At 37.1% G+C, this 23,457-nt stretch overlaps 2 protein-coding genes across 3 annotated transcripts; both read left to right on the plus strand.

The window, feature by feature from the left end:
* Positions 1 to 1,292: 1,292 nt before the first annotated feature.
* LOC132177348 (DEAD-box ATP-dependent RNA helicase 13) lies at positions 1,293 to 16,940 on the plus strand. Of its 2 annotated transcripts, XM_059589619.1 has the most exons (16): positions 1,293 to 1,558; positions 3,258 to 3,466; positions 4,082 to 4,393; positions 5,642 to 5,814; positions 5,897 to 6,091; positions 8,441 to 8,617; positions 9,456 to 9,844; positions 10,627 to 10,807; positions 12,281 to 12,403; positions 12,489 to 12,605; positions 12,883 to 12,987; positions 13,346 to 13,486; positions 13,629 to 13,694; positions 15,316 to 15,474; positions 16,150 to 16,237; positions 16,368 to 16,940. In XM_059589619.1, exons 2-16 carry the CDS (start codon positions 3,295 to 3,297, stop codon positions 16,421 to 16,423), a joined length of 2,454 nt encoding a protein of 817 aa, XP_059445602.1. In that variant the 5' UTR covers positions 1,293 to 1,558; positions 3,258 to 3,294; the 3' UTR covers positions 16,424 to 16,940. The 2 variants fall into 2 exon arrangements, with proteins under 2 accessions (XP_059445602.1, XP_059445603.1); XM_059589620.1 differs by lacking the exon at positions 3,258 to 3,466.
* A 3,088-nt stretch (positions 16,941 to 20,028) lies between these two features.
* Positions 20,029 to 22,183, plus strand: LOC132178630 (ammonium transporter 1 member 1-like). The gene has a single exon (XM_059591099.1). The coding sequence runs from the start codon at positions 20,233 to 20,235 to the stop codon at positions 21,736 to 21,738; it is 1,506 nt and encodes a 501-aa protein (XP_059447082.1). The 5' UTR covers positions 20,029 to 20,232; the 3' UTR covers positions 21,739 to 22,183.
* Positions 22,184 to 23,457: the final 1,274 nt, after the last annotated feature.

Raw genomic sequence — 23,457 nt, forward strand, 5'->3', positions numbered from 1 at the left:
CACCCGCAAGGGTACGGTGCAGGGGGGAAGGGTGGCCTGAAACTCATTTTTACCTTGTCTTTCATGTGTAAAAATGAAAGAGAGATTGTAAACGAAACTGGTTATACAAATTGGGTTTTGAAGAGGGTTTCGAAGCAATTGATTCAACTTGATTTACAGCTTGAGTCGTCTTTTCTTCAATCGGAACCAATAACGGAAGCAAGTCGTAATCCGATAAACCATCGAAGTAGGCCATACTTTTAACAAGCACATACAACACTTAAAAAGAATTGTGTATGTTCATGGTCAACAGGCGGTTCCCACAAGAAACCCATCACCGTAGGTGATCATGCATTATTATGGTGTGATCACCCATCACATTCCTTCAACTCCCACTTGAACACATTATAATGGTGACCGATGAATAGAATTGTCATTTCTTTGTCTGATTGAACCTTTTTACCATATGATCTCCCATCTGATCTCCCATCGACAACATAATAGAGGTGACTTCACATATATATATATATATATCAAGTGAATGTCATCACTTACCGGTGGTTGGGACCCATACAGGGCCGGCTCAATGGCCATTGAGGCAGTCACTTAGGGCCCCAGTTAGTAACGCTAAATTTTTTTTTTAGTAAGGTCCAAAAAATTTTTTAATAAGGCCTAAAAAAATTTTTAATTTTATTTTAAAGTAAGGCCTAATTTTTATTAAGGCCCAAAATTGTTTTCCATAAAAATTTAAGGCCTCTAAAATAAGGCCCCAATATAATAAGCTCATTGTAAAATAAGACAAATTAACCTAAAAATACAAATATGCCACATCAATTTTTTTTGGGCAATTAGTTAAAAGTTAAACTTAAAAGTCATGAAACATCAGTTAAAAGTTAAACTTAAAAGTCATAAAACAACAATGAGAATGAAAATAATAATAATATTATTAAAATAAATATTATTTAATTAATATTTAAATATTAAAAAAAAAAATGTTTAACTTCAAAATTTCGCCTAAGGCTCCCAAATACATTGAGCCGGCCCTGGACCCATACAACCGTGACAATGATACAAATTCGGACCGGCAATTTTGACACGACCCGCGAATCCGACACGAAAAAAAGGTATTGGGTTTGACATAATCGGGTTCGGGTCGTAATCGGGTCTATCCGATTAAGACCCGATAATTTCGTGTCTGGTGAGTCGACCCGTCAGACTCGCACAGTATCCGGGTCTTGCGGGTTGACCCGCCAGACCCGGTTTTTTTATTTTTATTTTTTTCTAAAGGATAAACAATAAGGCAGCGGCACGGCTCACTGTAAACCTAAACCAGTCGGCGTGCCACTGCCTCTCTCACTCTCTGCTCTCTCTCTCAACTTTGGTCTCTCACTCTCCCTCCGTCTCCCTCTCGAGTCTCGGCTCTCTCTCTCTCTCTCCCTCCTCGCCGTCGCCGTTAGCAACTAGCAAGGCATCCTCACCGTCGCCGTCACCGTCAGCAACTCAGCAAGGCATCCTCACTCCTCAGTCCTCACCGTCGCCGTCAGCCGCGCCTCTCTCTATCTCTGGACTCTGATTTTGGGTATCATATATTGATCATATTCTGTGAATTGTTTGTGTATTGATTTGCGGTATTGTCCTGATTGTTATTGTTATTGTTTTTGGTTCATCAAATATCTCATTGAAAATATGTATATTTAGCCAGATATGATGTGATTATGAATATAAAGTTAAATGACTAGAAGGTGTTTGTAGAAATGTTTCTCTGGTGCTTTTGAGTTTTGACAGAGAGTTTTGGCTTCTATTTATAAAAACTTGTATGTATACAAGTGATTACAGAGTTGAAATGATAGATTAGGGTTTAGGGATTTAACGGGTCGTGTCGGGTCGTGTCTACCCGATTAGACCTGGTTATTTTAAACGGGTAAAACGGGTCGTGTCGGGTTACCCGGCTATTTTCGTGTCATAATCGTGTCAGACCCGATTACCCGTTTAGCTAAACTGGTCGTGTCTGCGTATAGGCTAATCGTGTAATGGGTACCCGTGGGTCGTAATCGGGTCGTGTCAGGTACCCATTTTGCCACCCCTTCATACAAACCTCATATATAACTTACATTTGAAAACTGGCTTACAAGAAGATGATACTTAATAACTTATATACACATGATTAATATTGTACTTACGCTATGTGATATACTTATAATCATACCATATCACCACACTCTGTAGTCGATGTTAATGGCGACCCACTTTATCAACACTTACTTGATGGTAGCAATTTCTCTTTTATTAGCTTCACTATTCTATTAGTACTCGATGACTTAACACTATGCTCATATCTAGTACCAATACATTTTAATCTTGCATATAGCTCGCTTCCTTTGTAATTCGACTACAAAACTGCAACTTATTCGATCATATACTTAATGAATTGCATATGGTTTCACACTCGACATTGTGGTTAGTTCTTATACCAGATGATACACACTTGAAGTATAACTCACAATTGAAAGCTGGCTTGTAATGAGAATGTACCTAATAGCTTATATATTCATAGTCATTAGTAGACCTAAGCTATTGGATGGGAGGCTGAAGTCCCCCCTAAATTTAAAAAATTCACTTGAAATTTTTGTATTTTATAAGGTAAGCGTTCAAAAATGTATTATTTATCTCTCTCTCTCTCTCTCTCCACTTGCCCCTTCACATTATATTTTATGATTTTTTTCCCGTACAAATTTATGATTGTACATAAGTCATGTGAAACACTTAAGACCATAATAGATGAATTCAACCAAACATATAAATCATGTGTCGACCTGCACCCAATTTTCGATAAAATACTTCCTTTAAGGTCAAATTCATGAGTTTTTCTTTGACACATCTTATCCCCAATTTTACTCTATACGAGCATAGATATTACCCAGTATCATCATGGTACATGCCCATGGACTTTACATTCATATGAACCGTAATATTTGCATCTTGTTATTGCCTCGTATCTTTAATCGATCAATTATGTTTGCTAAGTAAGATCGCATAATCTCATTCATCTAGACGTCGACACATGATTTATATGTTGATTTATAAATATTGTAGCTACTCAAGGGTGTTGGTTAAATTTAAAAAAATTGATGTGGGTGAATTTTTTTGAAATATTTTCGAATGTACTATAGGGTATCTGCTTAACGCTCCCTAAACACAGTATTATTTGTATTTTTGCCCCTCTCCTAAATGCACGTTATTCCTATTGGGCCTAAAGAACCTGCCGCTAAAACTCGCAGTTAACGTGCTGGCAAGCAGTGAGCGTACTCTTTCGCCATGGCCGCCGAATCCCCACCCCTCGCTTCTCAACCTCCAAAGAGAAAGCACTGGAGAAAACGAACTGCACAGGACTCAGAGCTCGAGCGATTCGAATCACTCCCATGGAGCTCCTCTCTCCCCGACGACGACTCATTCTCTATGGTCGTTGGTACTAACGAACTCGAAGGAGGTTTGGCCTCGTTCGTCGATTTAATTAGTTGCTCTGTTTGGATTCCGAGAAAAAGGAAGAGGAATAGCGAAGAAAAGAAAAGAAAAACAAAGAAGAAGAAGTTTTTTTTGAGTTTATGTTTTCTGTTTTTGAGGTTTCTCTTTATTTGGAATAAATGGAACATTCAACTCAACCAAGCGAAATATTTGTAGTTAGGCTCAGATGAGCGCACAATCATGCTCTCCAAAATAAAGAGAAACCTCGATTTAATTTGAGGTTTCTCTTTATTTTCCTCGGTTGGCGTGAAAACCGAGGAAACTAAATGAAAGATTTCCAATTTTTGTTCCTTTCTTGCTTTTGGAATTCTAAAATTGTCGGTTTAAAACGAGATGTTTTCCTACATTTTGTTAGAAAGCGAACAGAAAATTAGGGTTTAAGCTTGTTCATGGTTCATGATTTTGGTCTTGGTTTAAATTACGCAATGGGTTGATTTCGAGTTAACTTGGTACTGAAAATTCTGATGTTGAAATTATATTCTTCCCTAAATTTTCTTAGTGAGCAAACTGAGGATTAGGGTTTATAGGGGTTTGAGTTTGTCCGTGGTTGATGGTAATTTGTAATGTTAAATGCATGTAGGGTTTCTTTCACTCGAAGAGATTGATGAGGCCAAGTACAGTTTAGAAATTCCTCAACTTGAGGTAGGAAATAGGAAGGAGAAAAAAGCAAAGCAGAGTACGAAATCAAAGAAACGGAAGTGCAGTGATGCTGATGGCAATTCTGGTGATGCTAAAGTTGAAGAGAGGATGGAGAAGGCCAAAGTTGAAGAAAAAATGCAGAAGGATGAGAATGTGAAGACTAAGAAGAAGAAGAAGAAAAAGAAGAAGAACGAAAAGAAGAAGACGAACCAAAAGGAAAATGAATCCCAAAGAAACGAGGAACTCCCAGCTGGTCAGTTTCTGGCTTAATGTTAAACACAGTTTAATACACTAATCTCTGTGCACACTGATGTCAACATAACTATATTTGTTACATCGTGAGGTCTGTATATTTTAGTTAAAAGGTAACATATGAATTTAAGTTCAGTAGTTTTTGACTTCTCGCCATGTTAATGGTTTCATATTTCATTAATTTCTGAATTGGTCCGTCATGAATGTTTTAGTTTGGTTCATTTTTATTTCTGTATATGTTTTGTTTGGACATTCCTTAATTCATAGGTTACCTTTTAAACTTAATTGGGTACTGGTGACCACAATTTTGTCAATGTATGTTAATATATAAATTTCTGGGTCAGTATATATAGTATACACATTTTTATCTCTTAATGTGTTATGGTTTGGTAATTTATCAATACTTGTGGTTTTGTCAAACTCTGCTTGATGTATCTTTGATATCTATACTTTTTTTGGGGATAAATTGCATTTTCCAGCCATAAACCTTAAAATTCATATGCTTATTACATTATTCACATGATCACTTTTTTTTTGGTGATCACTTGATAAGCATCTAGAAATTAAAGGTAAATATGATGGAAATTGGTGAAATTTTAGTAGTGGAGGGGACATTGTGACTAATCATAGTTTAAGAATTGCTTTTAGGAGGACATTGCAAATGACCTTATAGTTTGGGTTGGGAAGTGCAATTTTCCTTTTTCTTTTCCAAGTTTCTGATTAATTCTTTTAAATCTTTACTTGTCAATGATATGGGGTGATCAGAATTGAGGTTAGTTTCATTAATTTTTTTCATCAATGTATGTGCTAATCCCTAGGTGAATTCTAAATTTTTTGTTCAGTTAAAACCTGCTTGATATTTCGTGATGCATTTTTTTTTAAAAAAAATTTATTTATTTATATAATATATATGATTGTGTAATTGTCATGTTGATAATGTAGTAATTTAAAAATTGACTTGGCAAAGGGGGAAAATTCTTATTGGCATAGTACCGGGATTGACACCTTTCTTTATATACTAAACTACCCACGCACAGCAATTTCTGTTTCAGAAACACCATCCCTTTGTGTATGCTTTAATTTCTATATATGTCAATGATTTATTGTTGAACTCAATCTTTTTTGTGAGTCATGTAGTCAGACTGTATAAGGTTTGAAGCATACAACGTGATATTTGTAGGATTGTAGTGAAAAGTTTATGTGAAACTAAAAGAGATGCTTTCCACGAACTTCACAACTTTTATTGTAGTTAGCAATGTCAAGGAAGATCTTGAAGAAGAGTTGGTTGATGAAGCTGAATATTATGCATGGAATGAGATGAGGCTCCATCCCCTGCTCATGAAATCAATATACAGGCTTGAGTTTAAGGAACCAACTCCAATACAGAAAGCTTGTATTCCTGCTGCTGCTCATCAAGGAAAGGTTGGTTTAGGTTCTTGCTTAAGGTGGTGCATGGGTGTTAATGACAATAAGTTTATAGTCTTTTTATTTGTTTATTCGACAGGATGTTGTTGGTGCTGCAGAGACAGGGTCTGGCAAAACACTTGCTTTTGGTTTGCCCATTTTGCAGCGTCTCTTGGAGGAACAAGAAAAGGCTGGAAAGATGCTTGAGAAAAAGGGGGAGGAAGCAGAAAACTATGCTCCAAAAGGCTTTTTACGGGCTCTCATTATTACTCCTACAAGGGAACTTGCACTTCAGGTACTCAAATGCTTTAGGTATTGCTTCTGTTTACTTCATCTCTCAATTGTGCATGAACAGTGTTAGAGAGCCTGATCTGCACTATTGGAGCCTAAATAGCATTATGTATGGGCTTCTTGCATTGGGTTTAGACAGAATGACTTGACATAGCTTTTAGACACATAGGTTTTAGACAGAGTGACTTCACATACAATCACCTAAACATACATACACGGGCATGCATAAATTTCTTATCACCCTAGCTTGTTCTATCTTGTTGTGATAAGCAAGAGCATGCTTGGATGCCCTACAATGATACCAGCTACTGTAAAATTTGAAGGCACAAACCTCTCTTTAACTCTTTAAGAATAGATTAATCATAAAATTTGAGCCATCTCCATCATTGTAGACACAATAGCCAGACAGACGTGAATACCGAACAAGAACTATTGATCTGTTCAGGGTGTGCATGAAAAAAGAATGAGGGAGTAACGAATGAGGAATTAACTCTATTTGGAGCCAATTTATGATTGAACTGAATTCAAAGTCATGTTGATTCACTATGATAAGTGAGTGGAAATTTGAATTCAAAATTCAATTCATTAATGAAATTTAGTGAATTGATTTTGCAATTCTATTCTTTTTTTTTTTTTTTTTGCAATGGAGATCATGTGAATTCATTGATTCAAGTATATGGAAAAAGTAGGGATATTTTTGAAATCTAGTAAAAATGGTCATTCAAGTGGATTCAGTAAGAGCAAACCCGCCATGACTAGGTTTGATACTTTGTTAAGGATTCATATGAATTCTTAATTTAATTCAATTTAAGTACGCTGATTGGGGTCCAAAATATATGGAATGAATTTGAATTCATACCAAACACAAACTGTGCTGAATGAGTTCCAACTTAATTTTGTATGTAAAGCTACTTGATGCCTTCAATACAATAAAATCAAGCCTGTGAACCATTAAATGTGATCTAGTACAATAAACTTATTATTCATAAAAAAAAGTTATGGTCTAGTGTTTAGTCCAATAGCTGCTGCAGAAATCTGGGCCCGTATACCTTCTCTTAGCTAGAGCTAGCAAGCTGCTAAATGAAGTTATGTTCATTTACTGAGCTTGAATCTGCTTAATTTTCTAGTCATCTGTTTGCTTTGTTTCATCTCTGGAAGCGAGATATGGTTTGTTGCAGCATTTCTGGCTTCTCTGTGAAGTAGCAAGTATATGTAGTTAGCTAACATGTTTTAGTGGGAAAGCTACCTGAACATTTGTAGACAAACTCTCACAGAGACATGCATGACTACTCCATTGTTCCCAAGTGAGTATCTTCTTTGTGAAAGGCAGATTCATTAAGGAGAAACAATAAATGCGTTGACCCTTCACCTTTCAGTATTGTTTTCCTAAAATTACCCCTTGTCTTTGATGGTGAAGAGTACCAAATGAATAACAGGTTAGATGGGAAAGGAAATAATAATTTTTTTTTGTTTTTAAAAAAAACTCTTTTGGATGACAGAAACTCATGTTGGGACAAACATAAAAGAAAAGCAGTACGCTCATTGTGGGAAGGAGTAATATTCCTATTTGTTTGAATAAACTGTACGTCACTGCTGCATTCACTCTTGGGGTCTGGGAAACTAAGATAGTTGGCCAGATAAGTTAGATACCTTGTTTCCCATAATAGCACTCATTTTCCTTGGCGGAATAAGGTCCCTTTGAGAGTGATGTTCTTTGCTTGGACATTTGCTTTGGGGAAGATCCTAACCATTGATAATCTTAGAAAGTGACGTCTTGGAGAGTCAGTGGACCACCTGTTACTACATTGTGAGATGGCTAATACCCCATGGAATACCATTTTGAGCCTTTGTAGGGTTGGCTTGGGTTATGCCTAATCAAGTAGTATACCTTTTCATTTGCTGGAAAGGTCATTGTGGTAGGTTTCGGGATGCTACTATGTGGAAGATGGTTCCATTGTGACTTATGTGTATTTGGAGGGAAAGAAATGATCGATGTTTTGAAAACTGTTAATGGACAATGGGGAATTTAAAGGTTATTTTCTTTAAGGTTCTCTATCTCTGGACAACTGCATTTGGCTCTAATATTTATAGTTTTCATGTTTTTCTTGAGCTTTTCTTCTTCTTCTAGTTTGGTGTTTCTCTTGTATACTTCTTGTGCGCGTGGGTCGCACCTTTTGCACTTCTTTTATAAATTACGTTTACTTATCATAAAAATATGCTGATAGCTCCAGACTCCATGTTTGTCTATTTTAGTGCTTTTGCGTCCTTTAGATCAGATGGTTTTTAGCTTTGAAATGAAATTGAATCTTCAATCTGTTCCCGCTCCCTCCCCCCTGTTTTACTTCGATTTCAGGTCACTGATCATCTCAAGGCAGTAGCCAATGGAACAGATATTAGAGTGGTTGCTATTGTTGGTGGAATGTCGACAGAGAAACAGGAGAGACTCTTAAAAAAGAGGCCTGAGATTATTGTTGGAACTCCAGGGAGGTTGTGGGAACTTGCATCAGGAGGAGAAAAGCATCTTGTTGAGGTAGTTATTGATACATGTTGTAGATTGCATGTACGGGAGTTCATTTCAGTATTCCATAAGATAATTGGTTTTACTTTTTTGTTGTTCAATTTCAATTATGTTTATTTACTAGACTTTGAATAATAATGTTTGTAAAGTGTTTTCCATTTTCAAGAAGAGTACCATTTTTGAAAACGGTTGACAGACATGGCGTAGGATCCCAGTTTAACTATTAATCAAAAGACTTAATAAAACCCAATAGAAGGTGAACTGGGACTGAAACAAAATAGACTAAGACGTCTAGAATCTTCTAAAAAAAATTAGACTTGACTCAATACCCAAAAAAAAAACATTAATCCACAACAATTGCCAAAGTTACAGATGTGACCATGATTACAAAACTAACCATTTCTCATTAATCACAAACCCATATTAAAACTTATTTTAATTCTACTCGTAATGACTTGACCTTCAAAACCATCTACGACTTAACCCAACAAGATGTTGCATGTGAGCCACAAAATAGATATTCAAGCAACAAAGTGCATTTCTGTCACTACTGCAACCTTTTCATGTTCATTCCAGTACCACTGTCCTCCACCATTTTTGTTTTTGATTTGTACCACTGAGCTCCATCAAGCGGTGTAGTCTTCCAAGCTGTAAAGTTTGTAATTCCCGACAATAGAATTTAGATTTCATAGTTCAATTCCATTTACTATCAGAGTCATATTCTTGGATTTATGTGCAGATTCTTATCAAAAGTGTTGGATAGATCATATTCTGTCTACTGGTGCTTTATTCGTTGATGTACTGAATTGATCAAACACATTTTGTTTGACTCACTATTTTTGCTTTGCAGTTACATTCTTTGTCCTTTTTTGTGCTGGATGAGGCTGATCGAATGATTGAAAATGGACATTTTCGTGAGTTGCAGTCAATAATTGACATGCTTCCTATGACCAATGGCTCGATTGAAGGTCATTCTCAAGATACACAAGACTGTGTCACAGTTTCAAGCTTCCAGAGAAAGAAAAGGCAGACATTTGTTTTTTCTGCTACCATAGCACTATCTGCTGATTTTCGTAAGAAGCTAAAGCGTGGTACTCTAAAACCAAAGCAGTCATTGACTGATGGATTAAATTCTATAGAAACTCTCTCTGAGCGAGCCGGAATGAAAGCTAATGTTGCCATCATTGATCTGACGAATGCATCAATTGTGGCAGATAAGCTTGAGGAATCTTTTATTGAGTATGTAATTTTCATCTGGTATCTGGAAATATTTTCTTCGAAAATTCCAATTCACTTTACCTATTAAACCATCCTCTATCATACCATATTGATTTTTCTATTTTTCTACTGAATTTGCCTAATGTTAGGTTTTTTATATACATGCATGTAGCTATGTAAGTTGATTGTCCAAATGTTCATTCAAATTAACTCCGTACCTGATCAAAACTAGCATGCGTTTGATTTATGTTTACTTATCTACTGTTTTATTATTATTGTTTCTGTTGGTGTAATTTGAGGTTATACTCTGTTTGAATTGGTACAAATCTCTGAATACTCTGAACCGCTTCATGCCTTGGCAAATACATTCATCTGAGGTGTAATAATTTGGGCTTTATGACCATTCATAAAATTGAAGTCTTCATTTAAATCTCTGATATTCCTAAGGTGCTTGATATCTTAATGTAGTGAACATCTATTTTGTTAGTTTCACCTTCTATGCATTGCCTATTATCGATACATATTCATGTTCCAGGTGGGAAGATTTGTGTGCATATATGGAGCCAAGTGAAAGGTTCTAGATGTTTAGAATCTCTTTACATATGGAGTGTAGTAACTTTCATTTTGGGCTGTAGTGTGTCAAGTACTTAAACTACACCTCCTCCATAAACTAGTGGTCTTCTCAGATATGCCCCAGGACTGATACCATAGTTATTTGAAATTCAGACTCAACTGTTAAAAACCTTATCTTTTAAGTGGAATGCCGCCTTCAATGGAATGCTATTAATTTTAATAGCTTGCAGATGCAGGGAAGAAGATAAAGATGCCTATTTGTATTATATTTTGAGTGTTCATGGACAAGGACGCACAATTGTGTTCTGTACATCAATTACAGCTACGCGCCATATCTCCTCCCTTCTGCGTATTCTTGGCATCAATGTTTGGACAGTACATCGTGAAAAGCAGCAGCGTGCTCGGTTGAAGGTTGGTTTTTCCTTCAATTATTAGCAGCATTCGTATCTAATTGCTTACTTCTATGCACATGAGAAGGCTGATGTGATGCTAGTTTTGCTGCTGCTCCAATATTTTACCTGTTTATGTAAGCATTTGGTTTTCCTAGGGTCTCGTATAGCTTCTAATGTGGCTCTTGTCCATCTCTATGACACCGAAGCAGTGTTTATTTCTTTATGGCCACTATTAGCACCCTGCATCTTAGCGAGCTTTACTTACTATGAACATTTTGGTTTATTCCACGCCTTATGGAATACTATATTCAGTCGTCTTGGGCTAGTTTGGGTTATGCCTAGATGAGTGACATACCTATTCACATGTTGGAGAGGGTTATTTGGTAGTCTCATAGTGCAACAATGTGGAATATGGTTATGTTCTGCCTTATGTGGAGTCTTTTTGAGGGGAAAGAAATTATTGAAATTTTGAAGACTGCAAAAGGCCGGTGGTGGAGCTAAAGACTTTTTTCTTTAATACTCTTTACTACTGGACATTGCATTTGACTACTTTAATATTTCTAACTTTCATGATTTTCTTGAGCTTTTTTTTTCTTTTTTTTTTTTGATTAGGTGTATCTCTTGTATACTTCCTGTGTAGTTGAGTTACGCATATCCACGTTTTTAATGAATTTTCGTTTACATATATAAAAAAAAGATTAATAAGGTAATTGATTCTAGTACAGTTTGTAAATGGTGGTAAAAATTACTCTGCTTAAGCTTGTCTCACAAGTAGCTTACACTTAATAGGGCATTACTTGATGGTATAGCTTCTGTTTACTGCTAGTAACATATTTCTAAATCCGTAATTGGTTGTTGAAATAACTCCAAAAGAAGAATTAAAAACTGTTTAAAGTATTTAGACATGATATATGATGTATCAAAGCTGTGCTTGCATTAATGGGCTTTTAGTCATTAGTAAATGATGAGAATGTTGATGGAAGAATATAGTCTCTTCTCTGTGTTTATTTAGAACCAAACACTAAAGCAAGCAAATTGAGAGAGATTCTTGTTGCCAGTTATCATGGTTATAAGGCTTTATTGTTTGTGTGGAACATAAATCTGTATCTAGGCTGTGGTGCCTTAACTCAGATGGTAAATGAGTGGGGTGGGGTAAGATGGGGTCTTAGCTTCTATTCTCCTTTCTGAAGAAAGGATAGAAAACGTAGTGCAGATAGTTTTTTAGGGTTACAAATGCTGAACAGGTTGAGACCACTCAGTACATGAGCTGTCTTATCATATTTGTTGGAGCTCTTTAGAGACATTCGTTTAAACTTTGACTTTTTCCATTCTCCTTTTAGTAAGGCAGCATTTTGAGAAAACCATGGTCAATAGCTAAATTGGCTAGATTATCTTACCAATTTCCTTTTGTCACCATGTGGTCAAGTTTATACATTAATTTCGGTTTCCTTGTTCATTGCCTTCCCTTTTAACCCTCGTGTGTTTAATGCAGGCAATTGATCGATTTCGTGGAAATGAACATGCTGTACTTGTTGCAACTGATATCTTAGCAAGAGGCCTTGATATTGCCAATGTTCGAACTGTTGTTCACTATCAACTGCCACATTCAGCTGAAGTAAGTTAATATTAGGATGCTTTTTGATGTATTTCTTTAAAATTCTTCCCTTAGTTTAGCTATATGTTAATTATGCTTTTGTTAGGTTTATGTTCATAGAAGTGGAAGAACTGCTAGAGCTTTCGCTGATGGGTGCAGTATTGCACTAATCGCGGCAAACGAGACATCGAAATTTGCTTCATTGTGCAAATCATTTTCCAAGGTATATCTTCTGAAAAGGGTGCTTTTAATGCTTCTTTAGACTTGAATGCATGATTCACATAAGATGCCTTCGTGTTTTCCTGGTTGAATTATACCTGAACTAAAAGGAAAAAAAAAAAATTAAGTACTAATTGTGGCTTTGGGGAATCAGGTGGTAGGTTCTACTTTGTATAAATCTATAAATTAACAGTAGCACTTATCATTCTTAGTTCTTTGTTATTACCTTAATATAGCATTGATTTGTGGCTTATATGCATGGCCTTTTCCCCTTTACACAGGAAAGTTTTCAGCGATTTCCTTTAGAGAATGCATACATACCAGAAGTCCAAAAACGATTATCTCTTGCACGTCAAATAGACAAAATTTTGCGGAAGGACTCCCAGGTGTTTACTTTTGACCTATCTGGTGATATATTTAAATACTGATATAATTTTGAGTTCTTACATGCCACTGTAGCTTTGGGTTGGGTGGCCTGGGCCTCTGTGCTGGTCAACATCGGTTTCTTGATTAATCTATCACGATGTTATTGATTCTTCTAAAGCCTTAATGTTTGATGATAATTTATCTTCAAAATTCAATTTTGTTGTGTAAAAGAAGTATTAACATCTGTGGCTACAACTCTCGTAATTCAGTGTACAGGTTAATTTCTCTCATAAAAAACCAAGTACTTTTCAGCCTTATATTTTGCTATGTACATTTATTTCATTTGTAAATTGTGTGAGTGCATGCCTGTATTTTTAGGAGAAGGCAAATAAAAGCTGGTTAGAGCGAAGTGCAGAGTCAGTGGAATTAGTAATGGATAATTATGACAGCGAGGAGGAAACAGTGAGCAATTGCAAGCTAAAGAAAACTACTTCCATGCAATTAAAGATGTTGCAGCAGGTTTCCTCTTTCCTTGAATGTTCTCCTTTTAACCATCTACCTGCCACCGTTAAAATTTATAATAATCTAGAAGTTTGGCCAATTCATTATCCTAAAGAAAATAATCTTACATAAGCTCATTATATTTTCTTTCAAATTGCAGGAGCTCAATATGCTTTTGTCACGCCCGTTGCAACCTAGAACATTTTCACGTCGTTATTTGGCGGGGGTACCATTTATGAAACCTTTCTTATTTACTTAGTTGCCCTTTCTATACTGCTGTCACTCCTGGCAGAAAATATATTTGTTGATGCTGAAGCCTTTTCTTTTCGGTGATACCAAAAGTGTTAATAGATATAACATGGGCTTAATGACCTGGTCACTGGGTAAAACGGAGTCTGAAGATGGGAGTACAAGTGAGAGAGTGCTGTTTTTAATTTATTGAGGTCTAGATTGTCTTTATTATGGAATGCATGTAGTTATGTACTAGTCTGTATCGTATGATACGGAATTTGTTTATATACACATGTTTTTGTAGTTACTAGATATGATAATGTGAATGATGAAATACAAAACAAAGTCTATCGCATTTTGCAAGCAGCACTTTCTGTAACTTCTGTGAGAATTCATGTGAGCATCTTCGGGAGCATGCTCAGGTAAAGAAACTGGGTTCTGATGCAGGGTTCATTATCCATAAGTCATTCTGCAGGTCAAGTTTTTTTGCAACTTATTTAGTCAGATTAAGGCAGTAAAAAAACTCGCTGAAGTTGCTTATTGGCATAATCAATATTCTCAGCTTTTTGGAGCTTTGTAATTTAGAGACCAAGCTTATAGAGATATAACGACCAGGCCCCTCGTCTATTGTTTATTAGGGTCAGATAATAAAGATTCAATTATTACTTTAGTTTATTCTTGTTTTAAATCTCAGTGATACATTAAAGATCATGCAATATTGTGTAGGTTTTTGATACTTTCTAGGGTAAATTACACTCACCCCCTCCCTTCTCAAACTACTACTACATTCTCAAATTGACCTCTAAAAGAGTGTATCATGCCTGAATCTAACTAGGGTTCACAGTGGTGGAGGAACAACTTGGGCCTATAAGCTACCACAAGATTTTGAGTGCCCCTTGTGTCAAAATTGACTGTTATTTGGGATAGAAAATGTTAGCACGTGCCTTGTTTGTGCGCCTGACTCACAAAATTGCCATAAAAAACTGATAAAGATTACACAAGGGTGGCCGTGCAGCTACCTCTTGCCACAGCAGAGGGTGCCACCCTTGTGTAACATCCCGGTTTGCGTAGAATGAGTGGTTTATAAAGACATTCATGAGTATAAGTCCCACATTGCTTATTTATTAGGTGAAATTAGGCTTTATATGTGACTTTAGAGATGCTCCAAATTGACTAGTCCTTTTGCAGTGATACTGCAGATGTGGCTAGTGCTTTTCTTTGAGTCGTTACATGCTAAGGTGGCCACACGGCCATTCCTCTAAACAACTATGTTAGGTGGCTGCCCCCTCTTGAAAAGGTGAGGAGTAGCCGCGCGGTTGTGCCTCTATATAGATGTGCTAATGTTTTTTCATACCAAAGAGCGGCCAAATTTGACATAGGGAGCAACTTGAGACATTGTGGCAGTTTATAGGTCTAAGTTGTGGTTGAGTTGTAGTTTAGAGGTCAACTTAAGAATGTGGGTGATAGATCTAATTGTACGGTATGAGCATCATCTCTGGTTTCAATTATAACCTACTACACTGTTCCCACCTTATTATTTATGTTATATCCGCTCACTCTCACATACTTTTGAATTATAATTAGTACTTCTTATTTTTGCTGCTTGTTGGTTTCAGGCTGGTGTTTCACCTCTCCTGCAAGATCAGTTTGAACAACTTGCTAGGCAAAAACTTGGTGGCGGTGGGGGTTCAGGAGAACACAAAAGAAGGAAATTGGTGGTTATTGGTCAGGATTGTGTGGAGCCACTCCAGGCACTCCGTAGTGCTGGTCATGAGGTAGTGTCCATATCTTCTGTTATTTACCCTTGCCTTAATGGTTACTTTACTTATCAACAGAAAGAAAAAAGATCTTATGGGAGTTTGCACACATAAGATGCCTTACCGAAGATCCCATAATGCCTAGAAGGTTATGTGTCTATATAACTATACTTTTTGAAGTTTGGGAGTAAATGGAAATTTCGCAAGTAAATTTATTAACTGCTTTAATGTTGACTGTTTAAAATTATTATTTACTGCATTTACTATTGCAGAAAATAATATCAAGATATTTATATACTGGCAGCGTTGAAAATTTTGCCAAATTCTAGGTGATGGATGATATGTGAGCGTGAATAGCCAGTTTATATTCCAGCATATGATTTTGATAAAAAAAAATTATAGGGAGTTATTGTAGGCCCAACATCCATTGTCTTGTTGGTATATTGGACATGCTCGAGTGTAGCCTAAGGAATGTAGGCAGTAGCAAAAATTTATCCAACTCTCATTGGAAACTCTGGCCCTATCATATGATTCATATGTAGAATTAGACAATTCTTGAGTCACCTCTTTTATTCATATGCCGTGTTGTTCCTTTACCATTCTAAACGTTAAAAGTATCTCGAATCAGTCCGTTTGCGATCTTCTCCCTCTTCCAAGTTCTGGCATTTTATATTTTGATCTATCTCTTAACAGGTGCATATGCATGTGGATATGAAAGAGATGGCAGAAAAACGAAGGAACGTGGAGAATCTTAGGAGAAAGAGAAAAGAGGAGAAGAAACGTATACCCCCTTATAGTTTACAGCCTTTGTGTTTTCTTTTCTTCGTATTTTTTATTTTCCATTCTCCTGTGCATGTGTATTTAACTAGGTGGAGGGTGGCAACATTTAATTGTTATTTTCCCTCTTCCAGGTATGCGTGATCAGCGAAGAAAGCAGAAGAAAAAGCTGAAAATGGGGATGGAGTAGAGTGGCTCTCTCAAGTCTACACACATCAAAAGTAAAAAAACGAAACTATTAGAATTATTGTCCTCTGTTTTGTAGCTTTACTCATTGGATATAAGTTAAGCCTTCACTTTTAAAGTTAGTAGATATAATATCAATCTAGATTTTATCATTACAATACATTGACTTAGTCTGCATGGACATTTCGTACACAAAAGTACGAGTTGAAAAGTAAAAGAGGCATGACTTGGACATAAGATAGCCGCATATATATATTTTTCAGGTTGCATCTTGCGTATTGTTTTCTCAGTGCTGTCTGATTGTGTGAAAGGCAGAAGCCAGATTTCTATGTAGCACGTTTGAAAGGCATATTGCCGGTGAAGGTGGGTTTGGAATTCATGTTGTTCATTTGACTTTATTTAAGCCGTCATTTTCTGAATAAATACAACGTAAATGTGAGGTTTGTTTTCCGAGATAATCGTAGACTCCCGAATTTATAAGCCGTTGACATAATTATACAGATGACATCTGCTTAAGATCATGGGCAAATTGCATTGATTTGTCTTTAGACTCTAGAGTTGTGATTAACCAAAATATATACGGCTAGTGTGACAATGGGAGTAATTATAGAAGTAGAAAAGCAAGTTTTTTTTGACTTTTGTAGCATTTTATATATTAATAAACAACTCTAGAACTTGTAAACATGGGCATGATAATATATAATGATAGAATCAAATGTTTCTGATAATTATCATTATAGTAGTTCGTAGTTACCCAATGCCACACGGAATAGGTTATAGGTTTGTCCATAAAGTTGTTTCTGGACGAATCATATTTTTGACGTCATATTTGACCCTCTCTTTTTTTAAAAAAAAAAAAATCAGAAAAAAATAAAGACAAGTCCAACATGTCCAAATTATTTTGCATGTACAATTAGAACATGCATAGTAGTCGATCCTGCGACAGCGACGAAGGAACTTTCTTGCGTGGCTAGGCTTGCTTTAGAATATGGTTATCCTTCTGATGAAAGGAGATTGAGGGAGTCAAGAGTCAAGACAATGGCTATTGTTTGAACAAAATAGTGCAAGAGAAATGAATCTATTGGCGTTAGATGCAGCCTTTTAAAATTCAAGGTCAGCTTGATATTGATATTATCTTTTATTTGAGAGGTTTTATTTATTAATTGGGAATTCTTAATACGTCACTGATTGGATCAAAGGTGGCTCGTTACCGGCCCCTCCCCTTTCTTTTTAATTAATTTTTTAAATTTTATATATTTATATTTTTTTATTAAGAGTGATATGCGTCATCATTTTATTACTGTTGACGTAACACATAACTGATTTTACATTTATATTCAAAAAATTTGCCGAACTTTATTTTCTTTCACTTGTTATACCCCTGGTGAGAAACAGAGAATCCTTTATAATATTGCCATTTGGTTTATGAATGTTACTTTTCTCCCTTAGAATAATCAAACGATATATATATTGTCCTTCTACCATTCAAAGCACGGAGGGCAAGGGTCAAATGACAGCATCCCATAATACCCATTTGATTATTAATTGCATTCATAAACAGCAAGAGCTTACTTGGAAATGATTTCGTGAATGAAATTAAGGATATGAGTACAAGTTTCCATGGGCATGATGTTATCTGTTAAGGGAAGGAGATTAATGTCCACTAATCTTTGGTTAGTTCTAGTCTCCGGCCTAGCTAACCCTATAAATGTATTCATAAAGCAATAGAATCAGGCTAAACTGGATATTAATTAATGCTCATTAATGATGTAATCATCTAGAGATTCTGATAGGTAGTTCAAAATTGGGTTAAGTGAATACTGAATGGTGGTTGCACTTTGAAATTCGAGCTGGTTGGTTGGACGAGTCGTTAGCAGATGAAGCCAGTTGAGAAGAATTGTGCTGGGCATATATATTCAATATATAAAATTAACTCAATATACAAATAACATTTCTTATGGTAATAAACAAGCAACATTATGCTGTCGATAGCCTGTTGCCCCCTGCAGATTGTTAAAAATAATATAAACTTGCATTTTCGAGAGAGAAACAAATTCCAAGATGATTATTCCACTTTTAAGCAAATGCCAACAATATGGCTTCACTATCTTTATATATATATACGACCCTCCTCAAGAGTGAAGACCTGTTTATTTGATGGATTTAAGGAGACAATTGTTGACAGGTTCTTTGGTTGGAGAAATGGAACTTTACCTAATCCCACATTTATGGGAAATGATAGGAGGAGAGAAACAAGGGTGGGACATATATAAGAGAATTTAAGAAACCCCAACTTTTATGAAATCTTATTGCATTGAGGGTTGCTAGCACTACAACATATTTTAAATTATACATTTCTTATAATTTGGCATCACAATTCACTAAACATATGTGGTTGTGTTAGTTGCACCACCATGTTAGTTCTGGATATGAGAATTGGGAGGCGATCGGTGATATTATTTACTAGAAGTTACCTAAGGCCTTATAAGGCCCAATACTTAAGCCCAACAAAACCCGTTACTCATCAAGCCCAAGATAAGTCCATTTACCCTTAAACTTGATTATGTCCGACGGGTCAATCCTCCCTCAAAGGAATTGGCGACCGACGGTCACTTACCCAACAGATACATGGTTAGAGAACATATTAAATGGAAGAAGTCATTGAAGCATTCCTTGAAAGAAAGCAACTCATAAGTATATGCCGCCTTTCAGATTGGTCCCTTTACCTTTGGCCCTTGTCATATCAAGTCTACTTACCATATTGATGACAATCCTATAAATGAAGGCAATAGTCCATATTTTGAGGTATGTACGTCTACTCTCCTTTTATTGAGTTCTCTTTTGAATATTTCACTAACCTAAGTATCATAATATTTTTTGCAAGTACCTTAAGCGAGTTACATTGGGGAGTGTTAGAGAACCAAACAAATGAACCCAGATAAATTATTCAAGGTTGCATAGAAAATATATATATATATATATATATACCAGTAAGTTAAAAAGAAATATATAAAAATCATTCGTCTGAACTTGAACATAATAAAAAAAATTAGTCAAATTAAAAAGAGTTTGACTAGCTATATTTATATATTTCTGCTGTGAATACTTACTTCTGTGAAGTCGAGTGATCTTCCGCTGCATCTGCATGGAAGGCGTAAAGCTTGCTGCTCAATGAATGAAAAAACTTGTTTACAGAAAATAATCTTTGCTAATCTTGGAAGATGAAAAGCCTTTTCTTTTCAAAAAGACTAGTTTGGTTTCTTGAACCAATTGTCAGATGATTATATAAAAAGGAAGAGAGATTTGGGAAACGATAATGAAAGAGACAACCAACAAAAAAAGAAGAAGTTAAGTTAATTAATAAAGCAGTAAACATATTTATGCTTTTTGTGAGGTCATTTGTCATAATCTAACCAACTTTCCTTTTGCTTTAGTAAAACAGTAATTCATATATATATATATATAGAATGAACATATGTATCAACAATAAATAAAAAAACAGAAATATTTATTGGTAAATGAAATGGGAATTAATCAACGAAATAAAACACCACCAATTTCGATTATTTTCAAATGCATTTAATTCAATTAAAAGAAAAAAAGAAAAAAGAAAAAAAAGAATCGGACAAGAATCGAAAATGAGGTGTTTAAGAATCTCACAACAAATGTGAAACAGTTTGAAAAGTCTTTACATAAATAGCCCTCCGCTTTTTTCTCGCCCCTATAAAAACAGCCCATACACCTCTTCACCTACTACGCCTGTACGACTCTTCCTCTCTCTCTCTCTCTCTCTTTGTCTCTGAGCCATCATCCATGGCTTCCCTGAGCTGCTCAGCGGACGACCTGGCCCAGCTCTTGGGCCCCAACACCACCAACCCCACCGCCGCCGCAGCCTACCTTTGCTCCCAATTCTCCACCATCTCCGACAAGTTCACCGACACCGCCTACGCCGTCGACAGCACCTACCTCCTCTTCTCCGCCTACCTCGTCTTCTCCATGCAACTTGGCTTCGCCATGCTTTGCGCCGGCTCCGTCCGCGCCAAGAACACCATGAACATCATGCTCACCAACGTTCTCGACGCCGCCGCCGGTGGCCTCTTCTATTATCTCTTCGGCTTTGCCTTTGCCTTTGGCACTCCCTCCAATGGTTTCATCGGCCGCCACTTTTTCGGCTTGAAGGATGTCCCGACGCAGTCCTTTGACTACAGCTCATTTCTCTACCAGTGGGCCTTCGCCATCGCCGCCGCCGGAATAACCAGTGGCTCCATCGCCGAGCGCACCCAGTTCGTGGCCTATCTTATATACTCCTCCTTCCTCACCGGCTTCGTCTACCCAGTTGTCTCCCACTGGTTCTGGTCCACCGACGGCTGGGCCAGCGCGTTCAACACTGATAATCTTTTGTTAGGCTCCGGCGTCATCGACTTTGCTGGCTCCGGCGTCGTCCACATGGTCGGAGGCATTGCGGGGTTATGGGGCGCCCTCATCGAAGGCCCCAGAATCGGCCGGTTCGACCATTCCGGCCGCTCCGTCATGCTCCGCGGCCACAGCGCATCCCTCGTTGTCCTCGGCACTTTCCTCCTCTGGTTCGGCTGGTACGGGTTCAATCCCGGCTCCTTCACCAAGATCCTCAGCCCCTACAGCTCCGGTAGCTACTACGGCCAATGGAGCGCCGTGGGCCGGACCGCCGTGACCACGACTCTCGCCGGGAGCACCGCCGCTCTCACGACTCTCTTCAGCAAGCGAATCCTCTCCGGCCACTGGAACGTGACCGACGTCTGCAACGGCTTGCTCGGCGGGTTCGCAGCGATCACCGCCGGATGCTCCGTGGTCGAGCCCTGGGCGGCGATCATCTGCGGCTTCGTGGCCGCGGTGGTCTTGATCTCGTGCAACCGGTTGGCCGATAAGTTAAAGTTCGACGACCCATTGGAGGCGGCGCAGCTTCACGGAGGGTGCGGCGCATGGGGCATAATCTTCACCGCTCTATTCGCCAAAGAGAAGTACGTGAACGAGGTGTACCCGGGCAAACCGGGTCGACCATACGGGTTATTCATGGGTGGGGGCGGGAAGCTCCTGGTAGCCCACGTGATCCAGATCCTTGTGATCGTTGGGTGGGTCAGTGCCACCATGGGTCCTCTCTTCTTTGCCCTTCACAAGCTCAAGCTTTTGCGGATCTCGGCCGAGGACGAGATGGCGGGTATGGATATGACCCGGCACGGTGGGTTCGCTTATATTTATCACGATGACGACGATGACTTGCAAAAGCCCGGGATTCAATTGAGGAAAATTGAACCTCGTGCAACGACCCCCACTTCCGTTTAGATTTTAGAAATTTGTTTTTTCTGTGCTTTTTCAAAATGGGTCGTGATGAGTAATTATTGTTGGCATAAGATATTTTTGTAAAAAAAAAAAAGAAAAAGGAATATTTGTGGGGGGTATGGTAGCATGGTGGGAAGTAATGGATGATGGAGATGATGAAGACTTGGATCAGCTGCATTTGTATTTTTCTTCATATGATTTATTTTATGGTAGGGAATTTTGTGTGTTATACAGAACTTTGGTTTGGAGCTAAAATGGGCCTACTGTTATTTTTGCAGCATCATCTGGATGAGTCACCATTTTTTTTTTGTATGGAAATGCTTTTGTAAAAATAGCTTTTGAAATGTCAGGGGATGTAGATGTGTCACTGCTTTTCTGAATCATTGTCCAAGTAATTAAAAATAAAAGCCAGCAATGAACGTTGAGGCTTTTTTTCTTGAGTCTTGACACAGCACTTCACATAGTGCTTTTTTTTTTTTTTGGGTTGAAGTGGTGATGATATGAATATGAATTTAGGGAATTCTGACCACGTGATTTTTGGGCTGCGTGCTCGTTGAATATTTATTTAATGTGGACCACTTGGTGATGCAATCAATGTGGACCACGTGATTTTTATTTGGTCTAGCCTATTTTTTACTTTGGCGAAGTAATCAACTAGGATGTTGTAGTGATCAACTAGGAATATGTGAAGTGTTCTAATAGACAAGTATAAGATGGGTGATTTGTTTAAAACACCAACATTTCAAATCCAACTTACAGAAAACCAAATCCAAATAAACACTAACATTGGAAAATACAAATACAAATCCCAAACATTATAAATATATCCAAAAAACCTAAACAGTACTATATATATATATATATATATATATATATATATATATATAGACTGTTAGTGGTTATTAACTGCTAAGGTGGAGTGGTTAGTGCTTGTACACCTCTAAACAAACCATTATTTGTGGCATGAAATAATGGAAAACGGATTTTTATTAATGTGCTTTATGTTGCTTTTTTTTGTTTTCAATTTTTAAAACAAAAATATAAACAACACAAAACACTTAAAACAACTTTCATCTTTAGGCCACATTAAAGCGTTTTTTTTTTTTTTTAAAAAAAAAAAATCTAAAAAGGGTTAACAAATGGAGCCATTTAAATATTCATATTTGTCAATGTCATAATACTACAAAAAATATATTTTTTCTAGATATGCAATTTCTGACTTGTTAGGTGGTCTGACACCTAACACTCAAAATCTGTCCCTTTTTTTTTTTAGTATAAGATAAGAGGGAATGAATTGAAGTAATGCCCCAGTGAATACCACATGCAAGGGGGGAGCACAGTTGGTTTCATTTATAATGCTTTTACAATCTTATATTATATACAACTCAGATGACAACTATACACCATGTGTTAAGTCTTGTGTTTGTGCTCAGATTCAAGTTGTCACTCAAATGTATATCATCAGTTTCTCTTTCAAGAGAATCCGTGATTTAATTGTTTTTGTAAGAAAAAAAACAAGGACTTGGCTTACCTGCGGTAAACCAAACTACCGCATATCTGCGGTAGTTTGGTTTGAAGGCTGGGATTTCAAGTTAGCCTTTGGGCTAACGTGAATTTTTAAAAAAGTGCCGTCAATAAATTATGTTTAACTCCCGTCAAGAAATTCTGTTAACCCCTAAGTGCCGTCAATAAATTCTTCTCAAACCTCTCTTCTTCTTCTTT

This window comes from Corylus avellana, chromosome ca4 (assembly GCF_901000735.1).
Source record: "Corylus avellana chromosome ca4, CavTom2PMs-1.0".
NCBI classification, from domain to species: Eukaryota; Viridiplantae; Streptophyta; class Magnoliopsida; order Fagales; family Betulaceae; genus Corylus; species Corylus avellana.